Genomic DNA, 21,676 nt, shown 5'->3' with positions numbered 1-21,676 from the left:
CCACATCGTCCATTTTCTGAAGTCTGTTGTGTGTCAAAGAGTCAGAAATATGATGGCACCTGCAGTGTTTGTAATAGTTTTCTGTCTTCATTTGTCTTCTCCTCAGTGTTTTTGTCTTTAAAGGATTATAATTATGTTTTGCTTTTCAGCAGCTAATCTCCAACAGTGAAATACTATTGTGTCATTCTTATTTCCTTAATAAATGTAGGGCTGCAGAAGCTACACTGCTTTCAAATCAAAGTTGGTGTCTAATTGTCGTTGTTGTTTATCAAACTGACATAGCTCACAGACAAACAGCTTTATGTGATCACGTTGTTTTATTGTACTTAAGTTATCTCCTCTGTTGCCTCTTGCTGCTAACCGAGTCTATGATACACTAAAGATCCAATCACATTGTATGAGAAAGTGAGAGTGGCATATTTTTAGTGGTTTGATAATCCTTCTGTCACAGAACATTGATCTTGAAGCGAGCCCTGGATGCACTTTGCTGTTGTCTCTGCAGACTAACCTCGAACTCCATAAATTTTAGGCTCCTTGTTACAGTCAGCTGCTTTTAATTTGGACTTGGTCAGACAACGGGGCCTTTTGGCAACAAGCTTGGAGCGAAAGAGAGTAATGAGCCTTTGGGTCAAATCCTGGGAGAGGATGCAATGCAGTCTCAGCACCGTTTGCTCTGTATGTTTATATGAGGCGGTATTACATAATTGTGGTTACAGGTACCACCCAACAACAGACAAGGTCAAAGGACATCAATGAGAACTAAGATGTTGGCACATTTATACACGGTTTGTGTCTGACACAAATGTTACACAAGGCAACATGACAAATAATTAAATAAACAAATATGTTAATCTTGCTCATGATGCTGGTTTTCAAAATGCACACCTCAAAAAAAAAAAACAAAAAAACAAAAACAACTTCAGAGACCTGGGAAAGCAAAATAGCTGGACAATTTACTAATAGCAAAATGAACTAAAGAAGTCAGTGGGAGGAATGTGTAAAGTCATTAGGGAGTCGTTAAGTAAGTGTTGGGATGTAAAAGCAGCTGCAAGAAACCAAAACTAACACTACAGTGCTGTGTGTGGAGGGAGCAGAGTACCAAGAACACCAGCACACAGCTTCACAATAGCCAGAGCAACGTTTTTTTTTTTTTTTTTTTAAATCCCAATCACACTGGGGGCCACCTGAACTCAGGCTTACATGCACGCATGTCCCAGAAAACGTCCCCTGGTGCTGATTGTTTTGCAGCTCTGGAGATGGGAGGCACGGCAACGGGAGTTTGAACCGAGATGGGGGAGCGTCACACCACCACCTCTGCTTCGACAACACAATCCATATGTTTCATGTAGATTTTTATTACGTGGTGAATTGTTAAAAATGTGTTTATCTACAAAACACATTGCTTAGGAAAGCAATCTGTGCCACATGGAGCTGTCAATATTGGTTGAGTTAACGAATAAACATGGACTGAATTACGTTGAAAAATGCATGTTAGGTCGCAGGGGCATTGTGTATACCCAAAGGCTGACAGATTTACAATCACTGATTACAATTGACACTCACAAACCATTTTTCACTGAGCTGATTTCCATTACTTTTGTGTTTGGTTATTATACCCCTTTGTTGTCCTACAATCCTCCAAAAGACTGAGCTCATACTTGGCCAAATGTAATATCTGGAACAAGATGAGATGAACTTAGTCACACTCATGATCTTGGACCAAATGTATCTTTGTGTGATCTACCGGTTTTATGTTTTATTTCCAGAGTGAGTCAAAAGGTCTATTATATAATATCCACAAGTGCAGGAATGAATCTCCTACTGGGAGGATTCAGAAGTCACTACACAATGTGAGGTTTTTGTGAAGTACCTAAACATTTCTCGACAAACGTCAGGTGGAAGGACATGAGTGATAAAAGTGGAATAACATTTATTCCACTCTAGATGTGACCCCCCTCCATTTTAGGCTGTAGCTGCAGTTCAAACGCTAACGTTTGTCCACTTTGGCACCTGGTCGGGCATCAAGTGGGAAAACGGCCAGCATTTTCTCAATCACTTCACTTTTGCCATTGTTTTTTTTTTTTTACATGAAGGACGACACAAAGGAACGGTGAAAATATTATTATTTAAATAGGTTTTTTTATTATATTCTTTGTCCTTTTGCGTTGTAGAAGAGCAATATTTATTTCTATTTTATTATTTGTGTCTGCTGGACATATTGTGTCTAAGCTTTGTTTCCTGGTTGTTACTATTACCTCCTGCTAGACTGGTATTGTGTAGATGCAGACTTTTTGCGGATGCTTAAAGAATTTTCTACTTTAGAGCTGCAGAAACAGTTTGTACATTTTGGTAGACATCTAGTCTTGTATAGTCATTTGTGTCTCCAATATGCCAAGATGTCTGGAGAAGTTGACTCAAATGTGCGGCGAATGGTCAACCAATACCAGCAAAATGTCACGAATTAGTTACAAAAACACAGTTTGAGACGTTTATGGCTTCTCACAAGAAATCGCCAAACTTGCGGGTAGTGAAATCTAGTTTTTGTTCTTTTATCCTCGTCTTTAAAGAGCGGACAAGAAAAGCAGGGAAGGAACCTTTTGCTCTTTCAAACTTTCATGCATCGGTAATGAAGTATTAGAGAAAAGAACTCACCTATTACATTACAATACATGTCAAAATAGGTTGGCCGTGCTTTAATTTCTACTCATACCACCAACTACTAAGACTGCAAAGAATAACATTCCAATTATTGACAGTAAAAACATCATTATACTATGTATTGTAGCACTATTACAATCCGAAAGGAAAAATGCAAGTGTTGTTGAGACTATTTACTGCAGGAATGCACCGTATGTATGTGTGTGTATGTGTGTGTGTGTGTGTGAGACACTGAAGAAATGCTCAGACTCTGAGCGCCTATATTGCATGAATACAGCTAATAGGCTAACATTTACTGTCCTATCTTCTTTTCGCCACCTTGTTATCTACACCCTGTGACGATAAGCCAATGCTTAAAGAATTTTCTACTTTAGAGCTGCAGAAACAGTTTGTACATTTTGGTAGACATCTAGTCTTGTATAGTCATTTGTGTCTCCAATATGCCAAGATGTCTGGAGAAGTTGACTCAAATGTGCGGCGAATGGTCAACCAATACCAGCAAAATGTCACGAATTAGTTACAAAAACACAGTTTGAGACGTTTATGGCTTCTCACAAGAAATCGCCAAACTTGCGGGTAGTGAAATCTAGTTTTTGTTCTTTTATCCTCGTCTTTAAAGAGCGGACAAGAAAAGCAGGGAAGGAACCTTTTGCTCTTTCAAACTTTCATGCATCGGTAATGAAGTATTAGAGAAAAGAACTCACCTATTACATTACAATACATGTCAAAATAGGTTGGCCGTGCTTTAATTTCTACTCATACCACCAACTACTAAGACTGCAAAGAATAACATTCCAATTATTGACAGTAAAAACATCATTATACTATGTATTGTAGCACTATTACAATCCGAAAGGAAAAATGCAAGTGTTGTTGAGACTATTTACTGCAGGAATGCACCGTATGTATGTGTGTGTATGTGTGTGTGTGTGTGTGAGACACTGAAGAAATGCTCAGACTCTGAGCGCCTATATTGCATGAATACAGCTAATAGGCTAACATTTACTGTCCTATCTTCTTTTCGCCACCTTGTTATCTACACCCTGTGACGATAAGCCTGCAGTCTTTGAACTAACTTGCACTCCCCTCTGCTGCTGCTGCTCCTCGGATCATTTTAAATGATGTTGTGAAAGAGCTACACTTCGCATAGAGCCAAACATCCACACTTCTGTTACAGTGAAAAATGTGAATTGTGCAATCAGTATGCTGGTTTTCGAACTCTTCTCACTTCTGTAAGTCTCAGAATGCAAATAAGTTTTGAGCAGATAAATGTGTTTGTTTGAACACTTTCCAGGTGAAGCTCATAAAATTCATTTGGGGATGAGCCATGTGAAGTATGCAGTGTTGCTCTTCTCATCATCCTCTTGTCGTAAATTAATGGTGAAGAGAGGGGAAGAAGAACTCTGGTGTTATACATGTCTTAGAATCATGTGAAACGTGGCAAAATCGTTTGCGAAACACAAGAAGCTGTGAAATTTCGTTTTTTTTTCTAGTTTATATTGAGGTTTGATTTAGAATCAACATGAGAAAAACTAACATTGTCAACTTTTATATCCAATTATCACTTTTTTTTTGCGGGTTCCATAAAAAATCATCTTAATGATTAGCACCTTAATCTCTAAACAATTATTCTCATCGCATAAAGACATCCTGCAAAACATTCTCTGCCAACTGTATGTTGTTAGAGAAGGATGAAGGCCACTATTGGTTTTTAAAGGTCCCATTTGTAACTTTTGCTCTGCCGCTCAGCATGGTTTCTTGATAAGAGCAGGTTGTCACTTGACAAAAACATAATTTGTTCTCCTTTTATGAGACAGTGTCACTTGACAGAAAGTGGCCACTTTGTAATGGAGAGAGCTTTTGTTGAGTAAAAGAATGTGTGATACCGAACTTTCTTTGGGTCTGGTATTTGACCACCTGTTAATAGCTCTTTTAATGTAACTACCAAATAACAATGATTCTAAACTTAAAATGAAAATCTTTTCCAATAACAATAAGCTACAAGACTTTAAAGAAATGCAGATACCGTTTGTTTCTAAGATACGATTACGAAGCATTTTTTGAATAAACCTACATTTGTATGATAAATCACAAAATAAAAAAATATTTTTGTAAATGGAAGCTGCAAATAATGACTGAAAACTGTATAAAAATTCATTGTGTTCTTTAATAACCTTGTGATAATTTACAGTGGTACAATACAGCATCTGATGGTAGAAAAACACTGTTGGACACTAGTTTTTGTCATTACAGACCATCCACTGCACAGAATGTGAGCACCATAAAAAGCATACAAAAAAAAAAAAAAAATCTTCCCAAGCCAAGTTTACAAAGCGACACGATTTCTGAAAAAGCTAACTATTTTTTTAAATCTCTGTAGTAGACTATATCTCACCTTACAAACCTTTTACCTTGTGGCAAAGAAAAAAAAAAAATCCCCATGCACACTTATGTTACTACATGAAGGGTATTCTATTGTGTTTGCATTGCTATTACACATCATGCCTATCACATACAGTATGGGCCAGATGGAAAAGTAAACAATCATTGTAACTGATGATCTGAACAAAGCTAGATTGGTTGGATTTCTTCCTGTTGGTCCACAGTTTTCCAATCCTCCAGCACTCGACCAGGAGTGCTGGAAATGCATTCAGTCTCTGCGGTGAGCCCGAAGTGATTTTGTTTTTGTTTTTTAAACTTTTATCTTTTTAGTTTCTGCCTGATTCACTCCTTGGCTTGTGGTGACGCCTGACCAGCCTTGCTCTTCGCACTCCAGCTGTAAAAGAGGACACAAAGTTAATGGTGGGAATCAGAGGTGTGATAAAAAAAAAACAACAACCCAACCAAAACATGGTCAGTAGAAAAGATATGACACATGGGAAGAATAGGTGGAAAGAGGATACTGGAAAGGAGAAATAAAATGAACCAAGGGAAAATCGAACACAATAGTGCTTATTTTCCTGAAGTTATTATGTGGTTTTTGGCAAACTCTTTTTAGCCCGATCCAGCATCGGTGTTAGTGAATCACTGCTCTCTTACCTGGAGCTCTCCTGGCAGCTCCACCTCTTCCTCCCTCTGTGAAGTGACGAGAGGTCAGAGACAGTTATTGTATTCACACAGACACATACAAGGACGCCACAAAATATCTGCTTTCATGATTATTCACCTTTAATGATTTTGGTAATTCTCTCCGATTCCTCTTCGATCAGATTTGGGTTTCCATGGATGGTGGTGATTTTAGAAAAGTCCGGGCCTAAATGTTTGGAACAAAACCATTAAATCCAGGATGCAGATGGATTTGGCTGTCACAATGAAAACCATATATGGGGTTACAGTTTTAAAAATGATATTCTCATGATATTTTCTGTTCCACCTTGAAGTGACCGTGTTGCTTGGCAAATAAATAAAATGTAACCATGGTTATTTCAAGGAGGAAAGGACAAAATTTTAAGCAACCTGAGTGATAGTGAAGTGTTCATGAGAGGAGCCTACCCTCAATGATATAAGGCTCGTTCAGCGTGGTGTGTCTGGCTCCATCTTCAAACCGGCAGCGGAGAAAGGTGTTGAAAGTCATTTAACGACTTAGCAACTGTACTAGCTGACAGACGACAGACTGACAGGTACAGAAACACCTCCTCCGCTACCACACACAGTCAAGAACAGATGCCCAGTATTTACCAACGCACGCACACACACACATGCAACTTGCACACAATTGCACAGGGGGGCAATGTGTGAGGCAAATTGTTTTCCTTTTCCAGCAGATTAAGCTGCAAGACACCAGAGACACAGCTCCCTCACCCTGCCCCCATACAAGCTGATGACATTTTGGGCCCAGTCGCCCCAAAATGGCACATTACAATGTGCACACTGCTCACAGCTACACATCACAGCTACAGTGAGTATGCAGACAATAGATAACGTTGGGATTCCAACAAGAACATGGACAGACACATGAAGTGAGTAATGAAATGTACAGACATCCAAATCATGGCGCACCATGGTGTGTGCTTAAACATGACAAGAGCTGCAAAAATCAACCTCCGCTGCTTCATTACGGAGTCTATATAAACATCGTAAAGCAGAAGCAGCTTGTGGCGGTTTGACTGGTTTCAGGCCAAAGCTTGTCACATTATAATGATCAGTTCTGACAAACGGAGTGCTCGCTGTGTAAAACACATCCAACTTCTCCATTGTGGCAGAAAACTATTACAGACGACTTGCAACTTTATTTAAACAGGACGCAACATGGCTGCTCCAGCCATTAAAGGATGAATGGCACACTTTTTATGGCTTTGGCCCACTTCCTGAACCACGTCATGAAAATATTGAGTATATATGGGTAACTGAACAGCAGCAATTTATTTCTGTTTTTTGTGGGAGGGTACTGCAGCTATATAAGTTATTCTATCAACACTGAACACTGATCTGGACTGGCACTCAGCCAGCTGCAGTTGTGTGGGAAATAAAACTGTTTGGCTTCTTTGGGCATGTCTTTGAACTTCTATTTACAAGCTAAATTGCTATGTCAAAGATGAATTACTATCTGGAAAGCAATACAGTGCAGTCATGATTGGCAGCATGGCATAGATGTAAATTGTAGTTACAAGGGCTATTTGACATATTATATTTTTCAAACCCTTACCATGCTGCCAGATGGTAAAAAGGGGAAAATTTTCATATTTTGGAATGGTACACAAAATGCAGTGATTACTCTTCTGAGACACAACTTGTAATTTTAGCAAGTTAAATGGGTATGAATACAGGAGCCCACATTTGGCAAAGGTAAAGTGGTGAAGCCAATATAAATGGTGGTCGTGTGTTACAAATACACAATTTCAAATGAGCTACGAAATCTACAAATCATTCACAATTAGTTTCTGTAATGTGAAAATGGAGCCCACCATGATGTGTCTGATGACTGAACTGATGATCACCAGGTAAAATCTGTAATGCCAAGTGAAACTGACTTTACAGACGTTGATTATCAGTTAACTGAGTTCACCAGAGCAGTGGATGCATTCGTTAAAAGAGCTGTTAGAAAGATGAAACTACAATCACCACTTAGATCTGCACTACCATGCATCTCATGGGTAGAAATGCATAAAGAGCAACTGACCTGTTCTTGTCCCCTCTGCATCAATCTCTCCACCTGCGTTGAAGAAATTGTTTCATTGAAGTCCACATTTCATCATCTAATTTATAATGCACACTTAAAACACAAACGACAACCTTACCCTCAATAACTCTTGTAACCTTGGTAATGGTGGGTGACCCCTCGACAACCCTGGTTACCTTGGTGATCGTTGGCTCTCCTGTTTCGATGACCCTGGTTACCTTGGTGATAGTTGGCTCTCCTGTTTCGATGACCCTGGTTACCTTGGTGATGCTTGGCTCCCCCTCAACGACTTTGACCACCTTTGTAACTTCAGGGCCTTTAGAGAGGGAGGGAAAGGTTAAGGGACAGGCTGCAGGTCGACTGTGTGAAGTCGCCAACGCGTGCAGAATAAAGAGGCCGCTGACGTCAGCAGGATATTAGATAGCTTCACTGAGTAGACTCCACACTCCGAAGAGCTGCTCCCTTTGGGCAGATTTACATTTCCTCTCATAGTTGATTTTGACGCGTCACGTTAAACTCTGATTGTCTTAACATACTTTGTACCAAATTTACAAGTTTTGCTGTTTAAATAATTTTGACTTCTGGTTTGTGAATTACAATAAAAGAGAAAATGTGACATGTTACATTTTCTTTGAACCAACTTTCCTCCTCTGCAGGTTTTGAACCCAGTCAATAAATTCCCATCTGGGAGTCAATATCTCTGAAAATCTTACAACTTCTTTTTTCCTGATTCCGCTTCAATACAAACTTCAGCCAGGAACATTCTTTCACCTCTATATATTTTCTGCCTCTTTGTGATGATTTATTTTATGTGACATCATTTATATGAGCCATACAGCAACGGCTGACAGATGCGCTATTCAATCACAGGGATAATCTTTCCGCTGATTCGTGCGCTGACCTGAGAACCACAGGCAGAAGTCACGCTTGTCTTTCAAAGCAGTCAGGCTATTTTGATAAATGTCTGCTTTAAAAACTGTGGCAAATTCACTTTGAGAGAATTTACTACTACAGGGATTTATATGATTTGGATTATAAACCATCCCGCTTTTGATCGAATGATAAAAAGTAATGTTTCGGCATCTTTGTGCACGTGTTTGTCAAAAGTCAGTATTTTATATTTAACGCACAGGTTTACTTTCTATTTAAAGTATTTTACTTAACCAAGATGAACCACTTTTTCTTCTGAGGTAAGTATTTCAACAATAAGAGACGTAGTTCAGTTTGATGTCAGATGATACCACAACATGGTTTCTGAATTAAATAACTGTTGTTTTCATAAAATTATAGCGTAAAATTGCAGCCCTCAGAAATGTTATCTCTTGGTGATCCAGACCTTCAGCTCTATAGTTAACGTATCTGCCTAATCACCTTAGAAGAGTCAGACTGGGTCCCTCCCATGTTACCTAATACTCAGCGGCACGTCCCCATCTGTTTGGAACTGCGCTGGAAGAAGCTCAACTCAATGAAGGGCATTTTCTGTGGCCACTGACCTGTTTTTGCTTTGACAGCATAATTACCTCATCTCGAAAAGAGCTAATTAAATATGCTCCAAGTGGGCTTAAAGTACTGGAGAGAGTGGATCAGAGGAACAAAGAAGGGGCGAGATTCCTGACTGGAGAAATTATATGTAATATGCAGCTGGCTGCAGATTAGATTTCACTGCACACCAAAGTCTAATTTTTCAACAAAGGACATTAGTGAGTTTTACAGGCAGCCATGCTTTTTTATAATCACCACTAATGATAGTGCAAGACATAACTAATTCAAAGCTTTCAGTCATGTGGTTAATAGCAGTGGTCTTACCTGACTCAAAATGATGAGTAGTCGTGATGGTCCTCTCTGAGAAGAAAACAAAATTTGCTTTAACTTGTTGCAAACTAAATGATTATCAGCCATAAAGCAACACTGGCAATGAAGGAGCTTACTGATGAAGGTGAGTGGGATCTCAGTGTAGGTATATCCAGAAACAAACTAAAAAAAACAACAACAAAGTAAAAAGTCTTAGGCAAAAAATACAAAAGGTAGGAAATGCGAGCTGGATATAATCATACACCTGTTTTCTTTTTCTCTACCTTGATCTGGATGTACCTAATCAGCTTCTTCAGGAGGACCAGGAGGTCCTGGCGGCCCACAGGGAGATCTGTAAGTAATCAAAAGAGCGTGACATTGGTCATCCCAGCACAGATCGCACGTTGCACATTGAATATTTGGTTCCATCATTTGGGCTGTTCTCACCTGCAGGATAGAGAACGTTCTTCACTACATGGATCACACCATTTGTTGCCATCAGGTCACTGCCGGGAACGTCCACAGAGTTGACATGAATGGAGTTGTTTACCTGGAAAACCAGAAGCAAATATTGGCTTTATACACAAATTCAACATATTTCTAAATAGCATCAATAAGACAACTCCATAAAATATATTCAAATATTAACTTTTTTTTAAGGTCTATTGAGACTTAACAGATGACCAGAGGGATTGGAGAGTCTCAGTTAATTTGCCTGATGTACTTCCTGTGATTTAAATGTCTCCACAGATGTGAGTGAAGGCGGACATGGTGAGCAAGTAGGGGATAGGTTTTCCTTCTCCTCCGCTTCCTCTCTCGCCCACCCAATAACTCATAACAGTACCTGCCAGAGTCGAGTTTTAATGCCTCATTATCATGAATCTTTGTCCCCTTTTTGTTCTAACGGATTCACGCCTGCTCTTGTGTCGTTAGTGCATTAACCTCTCTGGTGTATTAAGGAAGTCCTGTAGGTCTGAAAAGCTGCCATCACGATAAGAAGGAGAGTGAAGGAAATATTAAGGTAATGGATGAAGCGGATGATGGGTGGGTTAGAAAAATAAAGTGAAAAGAAATGGCAGGTTTGATCGGGGGCTGGGAGTGGATGCCAAGAGTGGGAGTTGATGGAAATGAAAGGAAGCCAGATTTTTTTACCTCTGGCTTTTCTCCAGAGGCATCAGCTTTGAAGTAAGTTGACTAGTGCGGGCTCTTTGATACTATTGTTTAAATGAGAATTTGGAGAAAAACGGTGTTATGTCCTGATGGAGTCTGGTGAAAATGAGGTGGCGAGGAGGAAAACACACGTGTTTATGTCTTGCCTTTTAAAATTGATTCCAAAACATAAACATGTAATTAAATAAAGAATTCTAATATGTTTCTTCTTCACAAAATGCTTTATTTCATTTAGGCTGGCAAGTTGGCTAGATGTAATCACAAAGGCCTGTGCATCTCAGTCTTAATGAGACATTCTTCATTTAGTGAATTTCACATGTTGCTGCAGCTGTTTCATTGTTCCGTAACTAAAGAGGAAGGCGATCAGCATTGTCTCTTTCATTCTAAGGAAACAAACACAACGATTATACTTACAGAAATAACTTGCAGATTTTTGCCCTGCAGGGTTTTGAGCAGATTGGTAACTCCTACTTCTAACCCTCCATTGATGAAGATGCCGTTGCTGAAGTGGTACAGCAGAATGGTTCTCAGAGTGGTTATGTCTCCTGTCAACGACAACACAAAGCTAACATTACATATACATTCCTCCCATATATTTCTTTTACTTTCTAAGAGAACAAATGATCATTTCATTTCATGTGGTGTATGTACTTTTCAGCACATCTAGGTCTTCTCTGGTGAGCCCATCAAAGGCATCATCGGTGGGTGCAAAGATGGTGTAGGAGCCTCCTTCCTTCAGCAAATCAGTCAGACCTGCAGTCTCCATCAGTGACAGGAAAATCCTACATTCATTCAAATTAAATAAAAAAATGAAAAAAAGAAATGAAATTCTGTAAATAAAGAGGACTGTGGGAGTGAAATGAAATGTTACACTTTGTGTTTTGGTTTGTGGAAGAAATGCTGATGCTGTTTTTAGCAGTGATGAGAACAGATTATCATATCGGGGAACTGGCCATGTTTTGCTCCTTTTAGACAGAAGCATTATTGCTTTGGCCGCGCAATGAGGATTTTGGGATTTGTTTATTTACACATCTGCCTTCTCAGTTATTCCTCAGTCTGTACAGGAGCCACTGTTTGTCAAAGAAATAGAGAATTCATAGGAACTGCCAGCATTGCCAACAACGTTTGGTCTTTATAATGTGAATGTTTAAGTTATGAGAGCAAATATATTAAAAATAAAAACACTTAAAAAATTATTAAAATCCTTTTTGATTATCAGCCAGCCACTCGAACCCCCCTAAATAAACAAATAAGTTGACTTTCTCACTTGAATCGTCCGTCAGCAATCAGGAGCTCATACATCGTTTTCTTGGCCGGTGTGATGAGGGACCTCATGAGATGCAGGGCACCGTTGCTTCCCTCCTTACTGCCGCGCACCATGCATGAATTTTCTATACACACAGCCTAAACCAAAAAGTCGGACAATTCAGTGGTAGTCGGAGGTCTTAAAGTCAAAGTCTGATACATATTTAGCTGAGCGAGAGTGATACAGTCAGCACGTCTCATTTGCAATCCGTCCAATACATTTCTTTGAGTAAATTTGACCCAGATGATTCCAATATCTGAACCCCCAGAGCATAAACACACTTAATTTGCCAAAAGCTAATTGGCTATTTTATTGTTATTTGTTTTTTAGCTGAAAGACACCAAAATCGTGTTAACACTTAGTAAGGGGTCTGGTAATGGCTTTCAGATCTCCAGTATAGTAGCCAATTCTCCAGCGTCTGTTCCATCACCTCTTATTTATGTGTTCGACTCTTCAGTGTAATCACCACACACACGCGAACACATGCCCACACACGCACACACACAAAGTTCTCACAGTTCGGTAGATGAAGACCCTGAGCAGTTTGCCAGCCAGCGTTTCCAGCAGCTGTCCGTTGTAGAGCTCACTCAGAGTAACTTTCAACTTCAAGATGTGGTTTTCCAAAATAATTCTAAGCAAGTTCTGGTCCATTGATATCGCCTCATCTGAAAAACACAATACAAGTTACAGATTTGAAATGACTCCGGTGATTAAAGACGCCACTTCTGATAAATGATCTTATTATTTCTCCAATGTGTGCCTTGTGTGTTGGAAATAGTGGGAAAGTTGGGATTTTCACACATTGTAATTTCTCACTGAAGATCTCTGGGCCACCTTGCTTCACATAAAAACTTGCTCATAGACGGACTCACTGGTGAAGGCAGTGTTGAGAGGAGCCAGAAGCGTGTACTCTGTCTTTGGACCCATGGCAGCAGCTAAGCCCAACTCAGACACCATGTCACTGAAAGTACTCTGGGACGTTCCCATCAGCTCGGTCACTTCCTTGGCTGGTGTGAATCACATGAACACGGCTGGTTGGTGATAACCAGGAAAATGACAAAGTTGAATAATTGAAGGAAATATGAGTTGTGTGTTACCTGAGTCGGGGATGAGCACCTGGTCGATGAGGTGGATGACGCCGTTGGTGGCGACGATGTCCTTCTTCAGCACCATCTTGATGCCGTTGACTGTCACACTGTCGCCGTCGCAGCCGATCTCTATGGTGCTGCCCTCTGCCGTCTCATACACTGAGCCTGCCATGATTGCCTCTGAACACTGGACACTGTTCAGCAGGTGATAGTTCACCAGAGCTGATGGCATAAACATGGCAAAGTTGGGGGCGTGAGAGTGAGGCAGCAAGACTGAACACCTTTCTAGACTCTGAGGTGGCCTGGAGTTATTTTTATAATCTGATTACGGATTCCCAAAGCTTACATTTGTGCTCATTATTAAAGACCTGCTCGCCACACACACACACACACACACACACACACACACACACACACTCTCTCTCAGCTCTTTCAGAAATATTTAGGTAATTCTGTCAACGTTCAGATATGGGATTACACTTGCATCTGAGTCCAACTGTCAAACTATGGCCTGAAAACGCATGGCAATCACAGCTTGGGGAGCCCTTCCAAACCCTCTGAAATTCAAATGCAATCAGTGTCGCACTGCAGGCCAAAATCACTGTGGCCCAAACCTTCCGCAGTAGAAACAGCACACAAGGCTGCATGTCGTTCTTACTTCAGTGGGTACTCTAACACGGCTGGTCAGCGGAGATTGTTTGCCGAGCGTCTGAGAATGTATCTGAGGTTTTTGTGTGTTCTCACAGGGAGCCACACGCTGAGGACCCGGCAAAGTGATATCATGTTAATGGACATTCCTGGCTGGTAAGAGACTCAGCAAATAAGTAGCTAATATGTCACAGAGGAGACATGGGATTTCTGCTCTCACCGCTTATGCTTGCGACTGGGTGTCTGTTTCTTTATTCTAGAATATAAGAGATGTGATGTGAATTTATAGAATGGGTTTGAAAAATGGCCTTAGTGATTTCATTAGAATTTTAATTCTACATTAAGATATAATTTATATTTAATATATAATTCAGCACTGCAGCATAGTGGTTAGCATATTGCCGGTCTAATATACCTGCAATGACGGCCTTATTGCCCATGATACGCTCCAGGTAGCCGGGGCTCAGTTTGTCAAAGGCTTCATTAGTGGGAGCGAACAGAGTGAAGTGTCCAGGCCGGTCCAGCTTGTCCATCATACCAGAGGCCAGAGCTGCAGCCTGAGAAAAAAAGACATTACAGAGTGGTTTTTTTTACGGAGCAGGAGCAAACCTTTTGGCAGAAATACTTTGATTCCAGCTGATGCTGAGTCTTGACATTGGAGATGCTTGGTTTTGAACGCGTTTGAACTGCTGTGCATTTTACACACATTAAAGGAGGAGAGCTCATCGTTGACGTCCAAGACTTCCTTGATGTTGTTGCTCACAGAGGTGATGACCCGATCGACAACGTGCACCACGCCGTTTGTGGCCACCTGGTTACCGTGGATGATCCTGGCACAGTTCACTGTCACAACCTTGACAGAGAGCAGCATTTTACATTCAGCGCAATATAGAATGAGGCTAGAAGTCATTTATAAACATTTATCGTAACTCTTCACAGAGTAGATAAACTGACCCCATTTGGATAGTGGTTGATGTACAGTCCCAGCTCATTGTACATGGACGTTTCAGTCATGCCGTCCTTCAAGTCCTTTGTGAGGAGACGGCGGTTCACCATGTGGAAGTGAAGAGCATTGTACAGCTCGATGTTCACGTTGCTCACAAGGGCAGAGCGTATAGCCTGGGGAAATCACAGCATTAATTGTTGTACTTATTTGTGTTCCTCTAGAACTGTTGTGAATGTTCAAATTGACTCACAGGGTCAAGTTCATCCCAGGCATCATTGCTGGGTGCAAACATGGTGAAGGAGCCTTTGCCTTCAATTTCCTCTCTCAGCTTGGACATGTCAGCGTATTGCTGTGTGGTTGTAGCCTTTACGAGGCCCAGGGTGCCATACACGTGGTCGATGGGAGCCACTAGAGGAGGGCAGAACAGAAGGAACGCATGTGCTCAGAAACGGCCTTCTATGGAAGAACAATGAATGAATTGCATGTGTAACAGTTGCTAAAGGGAATCAGAGTACCAACCTGCAGGGCATCCTTTCATGCCCTCCAGCTTCATGTACCCAGGACAGCACTCATAAATGACCTGACTGCCGAAAAAGAAACATAGTAGTCAGACCTCTGAGTGGATCATCATAAAAGAATTATTCATTATTATCAAAGTACAGAATGTGAGAAAAAGAAAACATCCAGCCAGAGAGCAGCGCAGCCCATGACAATGAGTCATTGTTTTTTCAGCATGTAGAGAACTAAACACAGCTCACAGCTGAGGGGAAGAAAAAGGAAACTCTGGAGTATTGATGGAGAAAATGACAAGTGCTTGGAGAGCGGTGCAGGCGTGAAACTGGAGCGCAAGGCTGCACAAAATGTAACTCCATAATTGGGCAAATGGCATTAGAAGGCTAGAGAAGAGATGGTGAGGGTGTAAGAAACCATCCACGAAGGCATGCAAGTTAAAGGAGCTTTTTAAAAAAAAAAAAAAAGACATCAATGTGAAAGTGGTTCATAAACTGGCAGAAGGTTCATAAGTCCCCGTACGCCAGTTGCTAAAAGACAGACGAGCCTAAAGTGAACCAGCCAACATCATCGCTATAAACCCAGCAAATAAAGAGCGAGAATGAATTAAAAAAAAAAAAACACTCATGTAGGAGCCACTCCATCAAAACAAACCCTGAGGTGAGAAAAAAAAGTTAGTTAGACCGACAAAGCTGTGCATCACAGATATCAAAGGAGCGGGAGTTTAAAGGGCGAACCCACAGCCACATAGCTTCAAATGATTTTACATTTATCAGTGAATAAAATATGTCAGGACCAACATCTGCATGCTGACATATTTGTAAGGCTCACCAGGATAGTTTTACAGTCTATAAATGTGTGGAAACTCCAGCTACCACATTACTGAGGGAAGCACAGATTTACAAGCATAAGCTTTACTGTCACAATGATACTGTATGTTAGATTGAAACCAGACAGAGGAATTTACTGCTGCCCTTCTGCACTCTCTCTAGGCCACAGGCAACACTCCAAGAAAAATACAATCTTAATATAAAGACGACTTCTCACGTCCATTTATAAGGATTTCAGGGGTTAGAAGGAGCAGCTTATATTAAAATTTGTGAAAACAGAGCTCAAAGATGTAGAAACATCCCGGCAGGAAACCGGGAGGGCCCGCTAACACTGAGCATGGCACAGGAGCTGCACACCCTCCGACACTGGCGTGTTAAATGAATGACAGTTTAGGATGTGAGAGGACACAGTCAGCCACAAGTCAATATTCCATAAAATTCAGGTTAAATTGAGGAATACATTATGTATTTAAAACAGCTTTTGACTGAAAAAATTAACTATAACCAGACATTTGCCTGGATCTTATCCCAAGTTGACACAAACCTCGAAAACGCAAAAGAGAGAGGGAGAGAAAAAAAAATGACTAGAAGTGAGTCAACATTGGCTCCTGAACGCTGGAATAATTTAATTGCCGTTTAACCTGAAGCCCTTCAGAGATTCCAGTTGGAGCTTTTATTGGGTTTGCTAGAGAGGTTTGCACTGTAGAAGTGTGCATGGACCTTATTAAACATCCCCCGAATTTGGGGTCGAGTTTTAATGTTTCCTGCTTTCTGTTTTCACACAAAAATACTGCATTTCTATATGAACTCTGTGTTTTCTTTCCCGGATGCACATCCAAAACAAATAACTGCTTCCCTTCCTTTTCAGAAATAAATTGTTGTGACACATTATGCAAGACCAAATCACTCCCTTCAAAAGTTACAGTGAAGAACACACATAAAAAAACAAACAAAAAAAAAAAACCACCACCACTCACTTTCTCCCATCAACTCCCTGAAATGACTCACATATATTTGGCAAACCTCGTCAGTCCACATGAATCAGTGTTTATGGAAACGTGTGCGGCGCTACTAAATAGCGTGACTTTATACACACACGTCCGGCGTGTTGATGTTAATTGATAAAATGTAAAACACATGAATATTCATGCGTAGCTGGCTGTGAGGAAGGTGTGAAGTCATTGCTCTCCAGCTGCACTCTGGCAGGATAATGGGTGCAGTATAGACCGGAGACAGAACTGGCCAGTGTGCTGCAACCAGGCCTTTGGCAGCGCAACCACAACCGGCTCAATGTGGCTTCCAGATGAGGTCATTAGTGCACAAACGCGTACCGTACACTTGTCTGGCATCAGATTAAATAAAATGAGTGTTTTCCTGTTGTGCAAACAACAAAAATCGGTCTGTCATCAAACTTTTTTTTTTCTCTTTCCTGTGCCAATGGCTTCCTGAACATGACACCAACATTTTTCTGAGTAACACAACTGTAACTGTAAGTTAATTAAAATGCCACTCTGTGGTTTTACCACACATGGTATTATTTCTGGAACCCTGATTTTCAGCATGTGCCTGCATGCTGCGTTTGTCACCTTAAGCACATCACAAAGTGGAAAAGTGCTTCCACTTGAACTGCCAGCAGCTCACTCCAAGAGCTTTTTATGGAAATTGATAAAATTCATCAACTGAATTTGTCCTTTGTAAAGTTGTGGTTTCTTGGAGATCGCTTCCAGGTATCATTTCAAATGTTGTATTCTCACAGTGATGAAACAACAGCTTGTTCATACACTGTCCTGCAGCATCTGAACAGCCACAGTGGAGGCTCAAAGAGCCGCCCCTAATCTCTCATCACCACCAAATCCAGCGCAGACATAACCACAGCTGGGTGGATTTCCTCCAGTGCAGGCGAACAATGTCCCCACTGTGACCACAGACCGAGGGAAGGAAGACTTTTTGAGGCTTTTGGACAGGTTTTCTTTTTTGGTCTTTTCACCCGGTTTGGTATGGTTCATATTTAGACTCTGTGTGTTCCTGTGCAAAATGCTAATTTGATTCCTTCATGTGGACAGCCAAAACTGTGAAGTGTATAAATCATATAGGGAATTCATTCTATTAATTTAAGCGTTTCCTTCATTCCTTTCCTCATTCCTCCCCTTCATTTCCTCTGCAGCTCTAAGCTAAATAAACTATCACTTTAATTTAACTGAACAAAATCCTTTAAACTTGTTGAATAAGCTTTACACAAAAGACAGAGAAGGCATTTGAAAGACTGAGTGTACCTGAGCAACCAAAGAAACAAAAAACGAAGAGACGCCATAGAAACCCATAATATGTCCCCACTGGGTACCTTCATATTATGTTCTTTTATAGTAATTGCTGGGTGGCTCCATGTAGTATTACCTTTTTGTGCACCATCACTGTACTGAATCACTCTTTCATCCACGATTATGTCTTTATTTTCATTATAATCCTGACTCAGCAGCAGATGTAACGCCTAATTGGAGGACAGAGTAAAAGATATTGTGTGTCAGCATCTGTCTTCTTGTGCGTGCATATGTGTGGATGATTGAGAGCCCCCCCCCCCCGCTACCTACAAGACAGAACACCTCCAGCTGAGCCTTTCACTCCATCACCACAACGGCACTGATATTATGCATATCCCTCCTTAACAACGCATCTCACACACAAAAAAAAGGTGTTTATCACTGAATTCTGAAACTTTTAGCGCTCCAAGACTCAAAACTCCTATCAACCCAATGCTGTCACATTTATCTAAGCAGGAGCTTCTTACAGCTCACCTTAAGATGGATAGTAGTCAAAAAAATAAATAAATAAAAAAAAGAGAGGGCAGGACACAAACACAAATAGTACATATGACATTTCAAAGATGCCAAATCTGGTGAAACTGCAGCAGCAGCATTCTCAGTTTCACTCATATATACATATATGAGCATGTATGTATGTCTCTCCCTCAGAGAGCTGAAATATGTGAGAGGGGCAATTAGTTCGAAATTAATCACTGTTCTGGAAAGTTTACAATATCAGCAGCCCACAATAGTGTGCACCCAACTGCAGGCTACACAAGCATGCTGTGACTTGAAAGGGGGGGAGACAATGACAGGCGGTTAGACTGTGTATATACACAGAGATCATGAGTGTGGGGGAAGAAGTGTGTGCAAACTTGTTCTAAATAGAAATCATGATATATATGCATTAACAAAAACTGAATTATTGAAGCTTGTACTGAAGTTGCGCAGATAAGAAAAGCTTGAAGGGGTCCAGGCAGCTGGGGTCAGACAGAACAGAGGTGATTTCAGCCTTTTGAACCGCTTAAAAAAAAAAAAAAAAGTGGCCAGGTAACATGCAGAAAGTAAACTTTAATAGCTCATTCTGAACCAAGGCATCATTTTGTTTGAATATCTGCATTGGATCAGAGTTGCTGCCTGGACTGAGTATATTTAATGTGATTGATGTGAAGAGGCTGGGAGTGGTTTGTGCTCAGGGTGGAGACCAGCTGGGCTCCATGCAAATACAGTAAAAACACACACATTCATCCATTCAGTCAGACTTACGCCTTTTTGCCACAGATGGAGCCTTTGTACCAGTTCCTGCATGTGCTGAAGTACTTCTTCTTGGTCCCCAGGACCTGCTGCAGAGCACACACGTTGGGTCTGCAAGGGGAGGGGTGGTGGGGGAGGACAAAGAAAGTGAGAAGCAGGAAGGGAGGACAATGAGATGATGGGAGGAGAGTTGTTGAGTGAAGGTATGAAACAGGGATGAGTACATGTTGGAAGGGAAAGAACGGTGTTATATGAGCACACAAAGGCTCACATGAAGCAGAAACAAATCCTTTCCCTTGGAAGAACCAATATTACTTTTCATTCCATCACCAATTAATAAAAATGAACTTCACAAACTGATAAAAGAAATAAAAAACAAACTATCTTGGACTCAAAGTGTAAAAATTCACTTACAAATAGATTCCAAATGATTATCAAACACAAAATGGTGCAGATATATTTATAGTAGAAGAGAAAATGAATGTGAGAGACTATTGAATTTTCCAGTTTGGCTTCAATCAATATTTTCATCAATGTAGCTGACCTCTCTCTGAAATCATGAAGTAGAGATCTGTGCGTAAACTATAACACAACAATAACAGAGAACATGCTGAGCAATACACAATTCTAACAGCTTGTTAGTGATCATGTCATTTACATTCCTGAATCTGCAGAGATACACGAAGGAAAACATGATCAGGATGGTTGAGATCACCAGCCATCTGCTGAAAATCAACTGGTGACGTTAATCTTTAAAATTTGACTCATGTGTTGGTCTCTATCTTCCTCTACTTGTGGATTTCTCCCCGTGACGCCCGTGCCTCATCTTCTTACCCTTGAGTCCTGGCCCGAATGCGACTGTGGGTGACTATCTTGTCATAAGCTGAAGAATCCACGCCGCCCAGGCAGCAGAGCGCCACCAGCACAAAGGTCACCACGGGCAGCTGATGCATCCTGGGGAGTTATCAGTCCTCTGTACTGCAAAGGTGTACACACACACACACACACTCACTCACACTCACAATTATGCCCCCCACCTCCAAAATATGCACAGGAGATGTGGGAGCATGCGTGAGAGAGGGAGCTTTTATACTAACAAGCCTCTGCCTCTCTCTCTTTCTCTCTCTCTCAGACACACACCCATATCTACCCACTCCACCCTCATCGTCTTTTCCATACCATTACGTCTTGCGCTCACCCTCTCACACCCCTCGAGTCAAATCCCTCCACCCTCCACCTCCTGACCGGAGGACGAGCTCATTGTCTCCCCCTCCCTCACGTTGTTTGACATGAATTTCACACGAGCTTCTTCTTTACCACCGTCACATCCCAGAGCACCAAGGACACCCTGAAACTCAGACTTTACCTTTACCACAAATCCCCAGTCACGCTGTGTCTCCCAGCTGTGGACTGTCCTGTGACACTGCAGTTTGATACGGGATATTTTAAGAGGGGGACACTTAAAATTCTCAATCAAAGCAGAAAAAGAAACATGTAAGTAGCACAAAATAAAACAACATGACTATTTCTTAATCCTACCTCAGCTAAACAAACACACACACACACAGAGAGACACACAACTAGCAGCAGCATCTCCCACATGTATCCTCAGGACATTTGACAGTGAATCGTGTAAATAAAACAGATTTAAATGTTTCTAAAGCGGTAGAAAAAGAAAGTAAATCAAATCCAAAGACAAATGGTGATGAATTTGCCTAGAGGATAGTTTTACACTTTGCTTTCCTGAAGCCTGACTGTAGTTTTCGTTTTCTTATCCCCCTCTTGGCATAGCAATCTCCTCCTCGTCACTTTTATGACGTGGATTCATCATTTCCAACAGTCCTTCCTCCACATAACTTTTGCTTCGTCCTCCCTGCTGTCATGCTCATCGTTCATCAGCTCAAACTCTCTCCTCCGTCCCAACAGTTCCCTGCAGCTGTCAACGTCTTCTGGGGTCGAAGCCAGATCTGATACAGCTTCAAAGAAAATATTCATCATGGAAAAAAAAAAAAAACACCACAGATGTCATTATGTACGGTCTCAACTTGTGAGCACG

The 21,676-nt window shown here is 41.0% G+C and overlaps 1 protein-coding gene across 2 annotated transcripts; it reads right to left on the bottom strand.

Annotated features, from left to right (window-relative positions):
• Positions 1 to 4,805: 4,805 nt before the first annotated feature.
• Positions 4,806 to 20,573, bottom strand: LOC115054189 (periostin). Of its 2 annotated transcripts, none has more exons than XM_029519267.1 (23): positions 20,455 to 20,573; positions 19,633 to 19,731; positions 15,246 to 15,310; positions 14,977 to 15,134; positions 14,735 to 14,899; positions 14,487 to 14,633; positions 14,196 to 14,337; positions 13,142 to 13,354; positions 12,917 to 13,051; positions 12,561 to 12,709; positions 12,006 to 12,142; positions 11,390 to 11,520; positions 11,153 to 11,283; positions 10,016 to 10,118; positions 9,853 to 9,920; positions 9,706 to 9,751; positions 9,584 to 9,619; positions 7,896 to 8,126; positions 7,778 to 7,810; positions 6,151 to 6,195; positions 5,825 to 5,911; positions 5,698 to 5,733; positions 4,806 to 5,434 (listed from the first exon to the last, which is right to left on the bottom strand). In XM_029519267.1, exons 1-23 carry the CDS (start codon positions 20,571 to 20,573, stop codon positions 5,367 to 5,369), a joined length of 2,544 nt encoding a protein of 847 aa, XP_029375127.1. In that variant the 3' UTR covers positions 4,806 to 5,366. The 2 variants fall into 2 exon arrangements, with proteins under 2 accessions (XP_029375127.1, XP_029375128.1); XM_029519268.1 differs by having other exon boundaries at positions 7,896 to 8,093.
• Between the last annotated feature and the right edge of the window lie 1,103 nt (positions 20,574 to 21,676).

The sequence above is a fragment of the Echeneis naucrates genome, chromosome 14, assembly GCF_900963305.1.
Source record: "Echeneis naucrates chromosome 14, fEcheNa1.1, whole genome shotgun sequence".
Taxonomy (NCBI): Eukaryota; Metazoa; Chordata; class Actinopteri; order Carangiformes; family Echeneidae; genus Echeneis; species Echeneis naucrates.
Note: the sequence above shows the minus strand (reverse complement) of the source record. Positions and strands in the feature narration are given on the sequence as shown.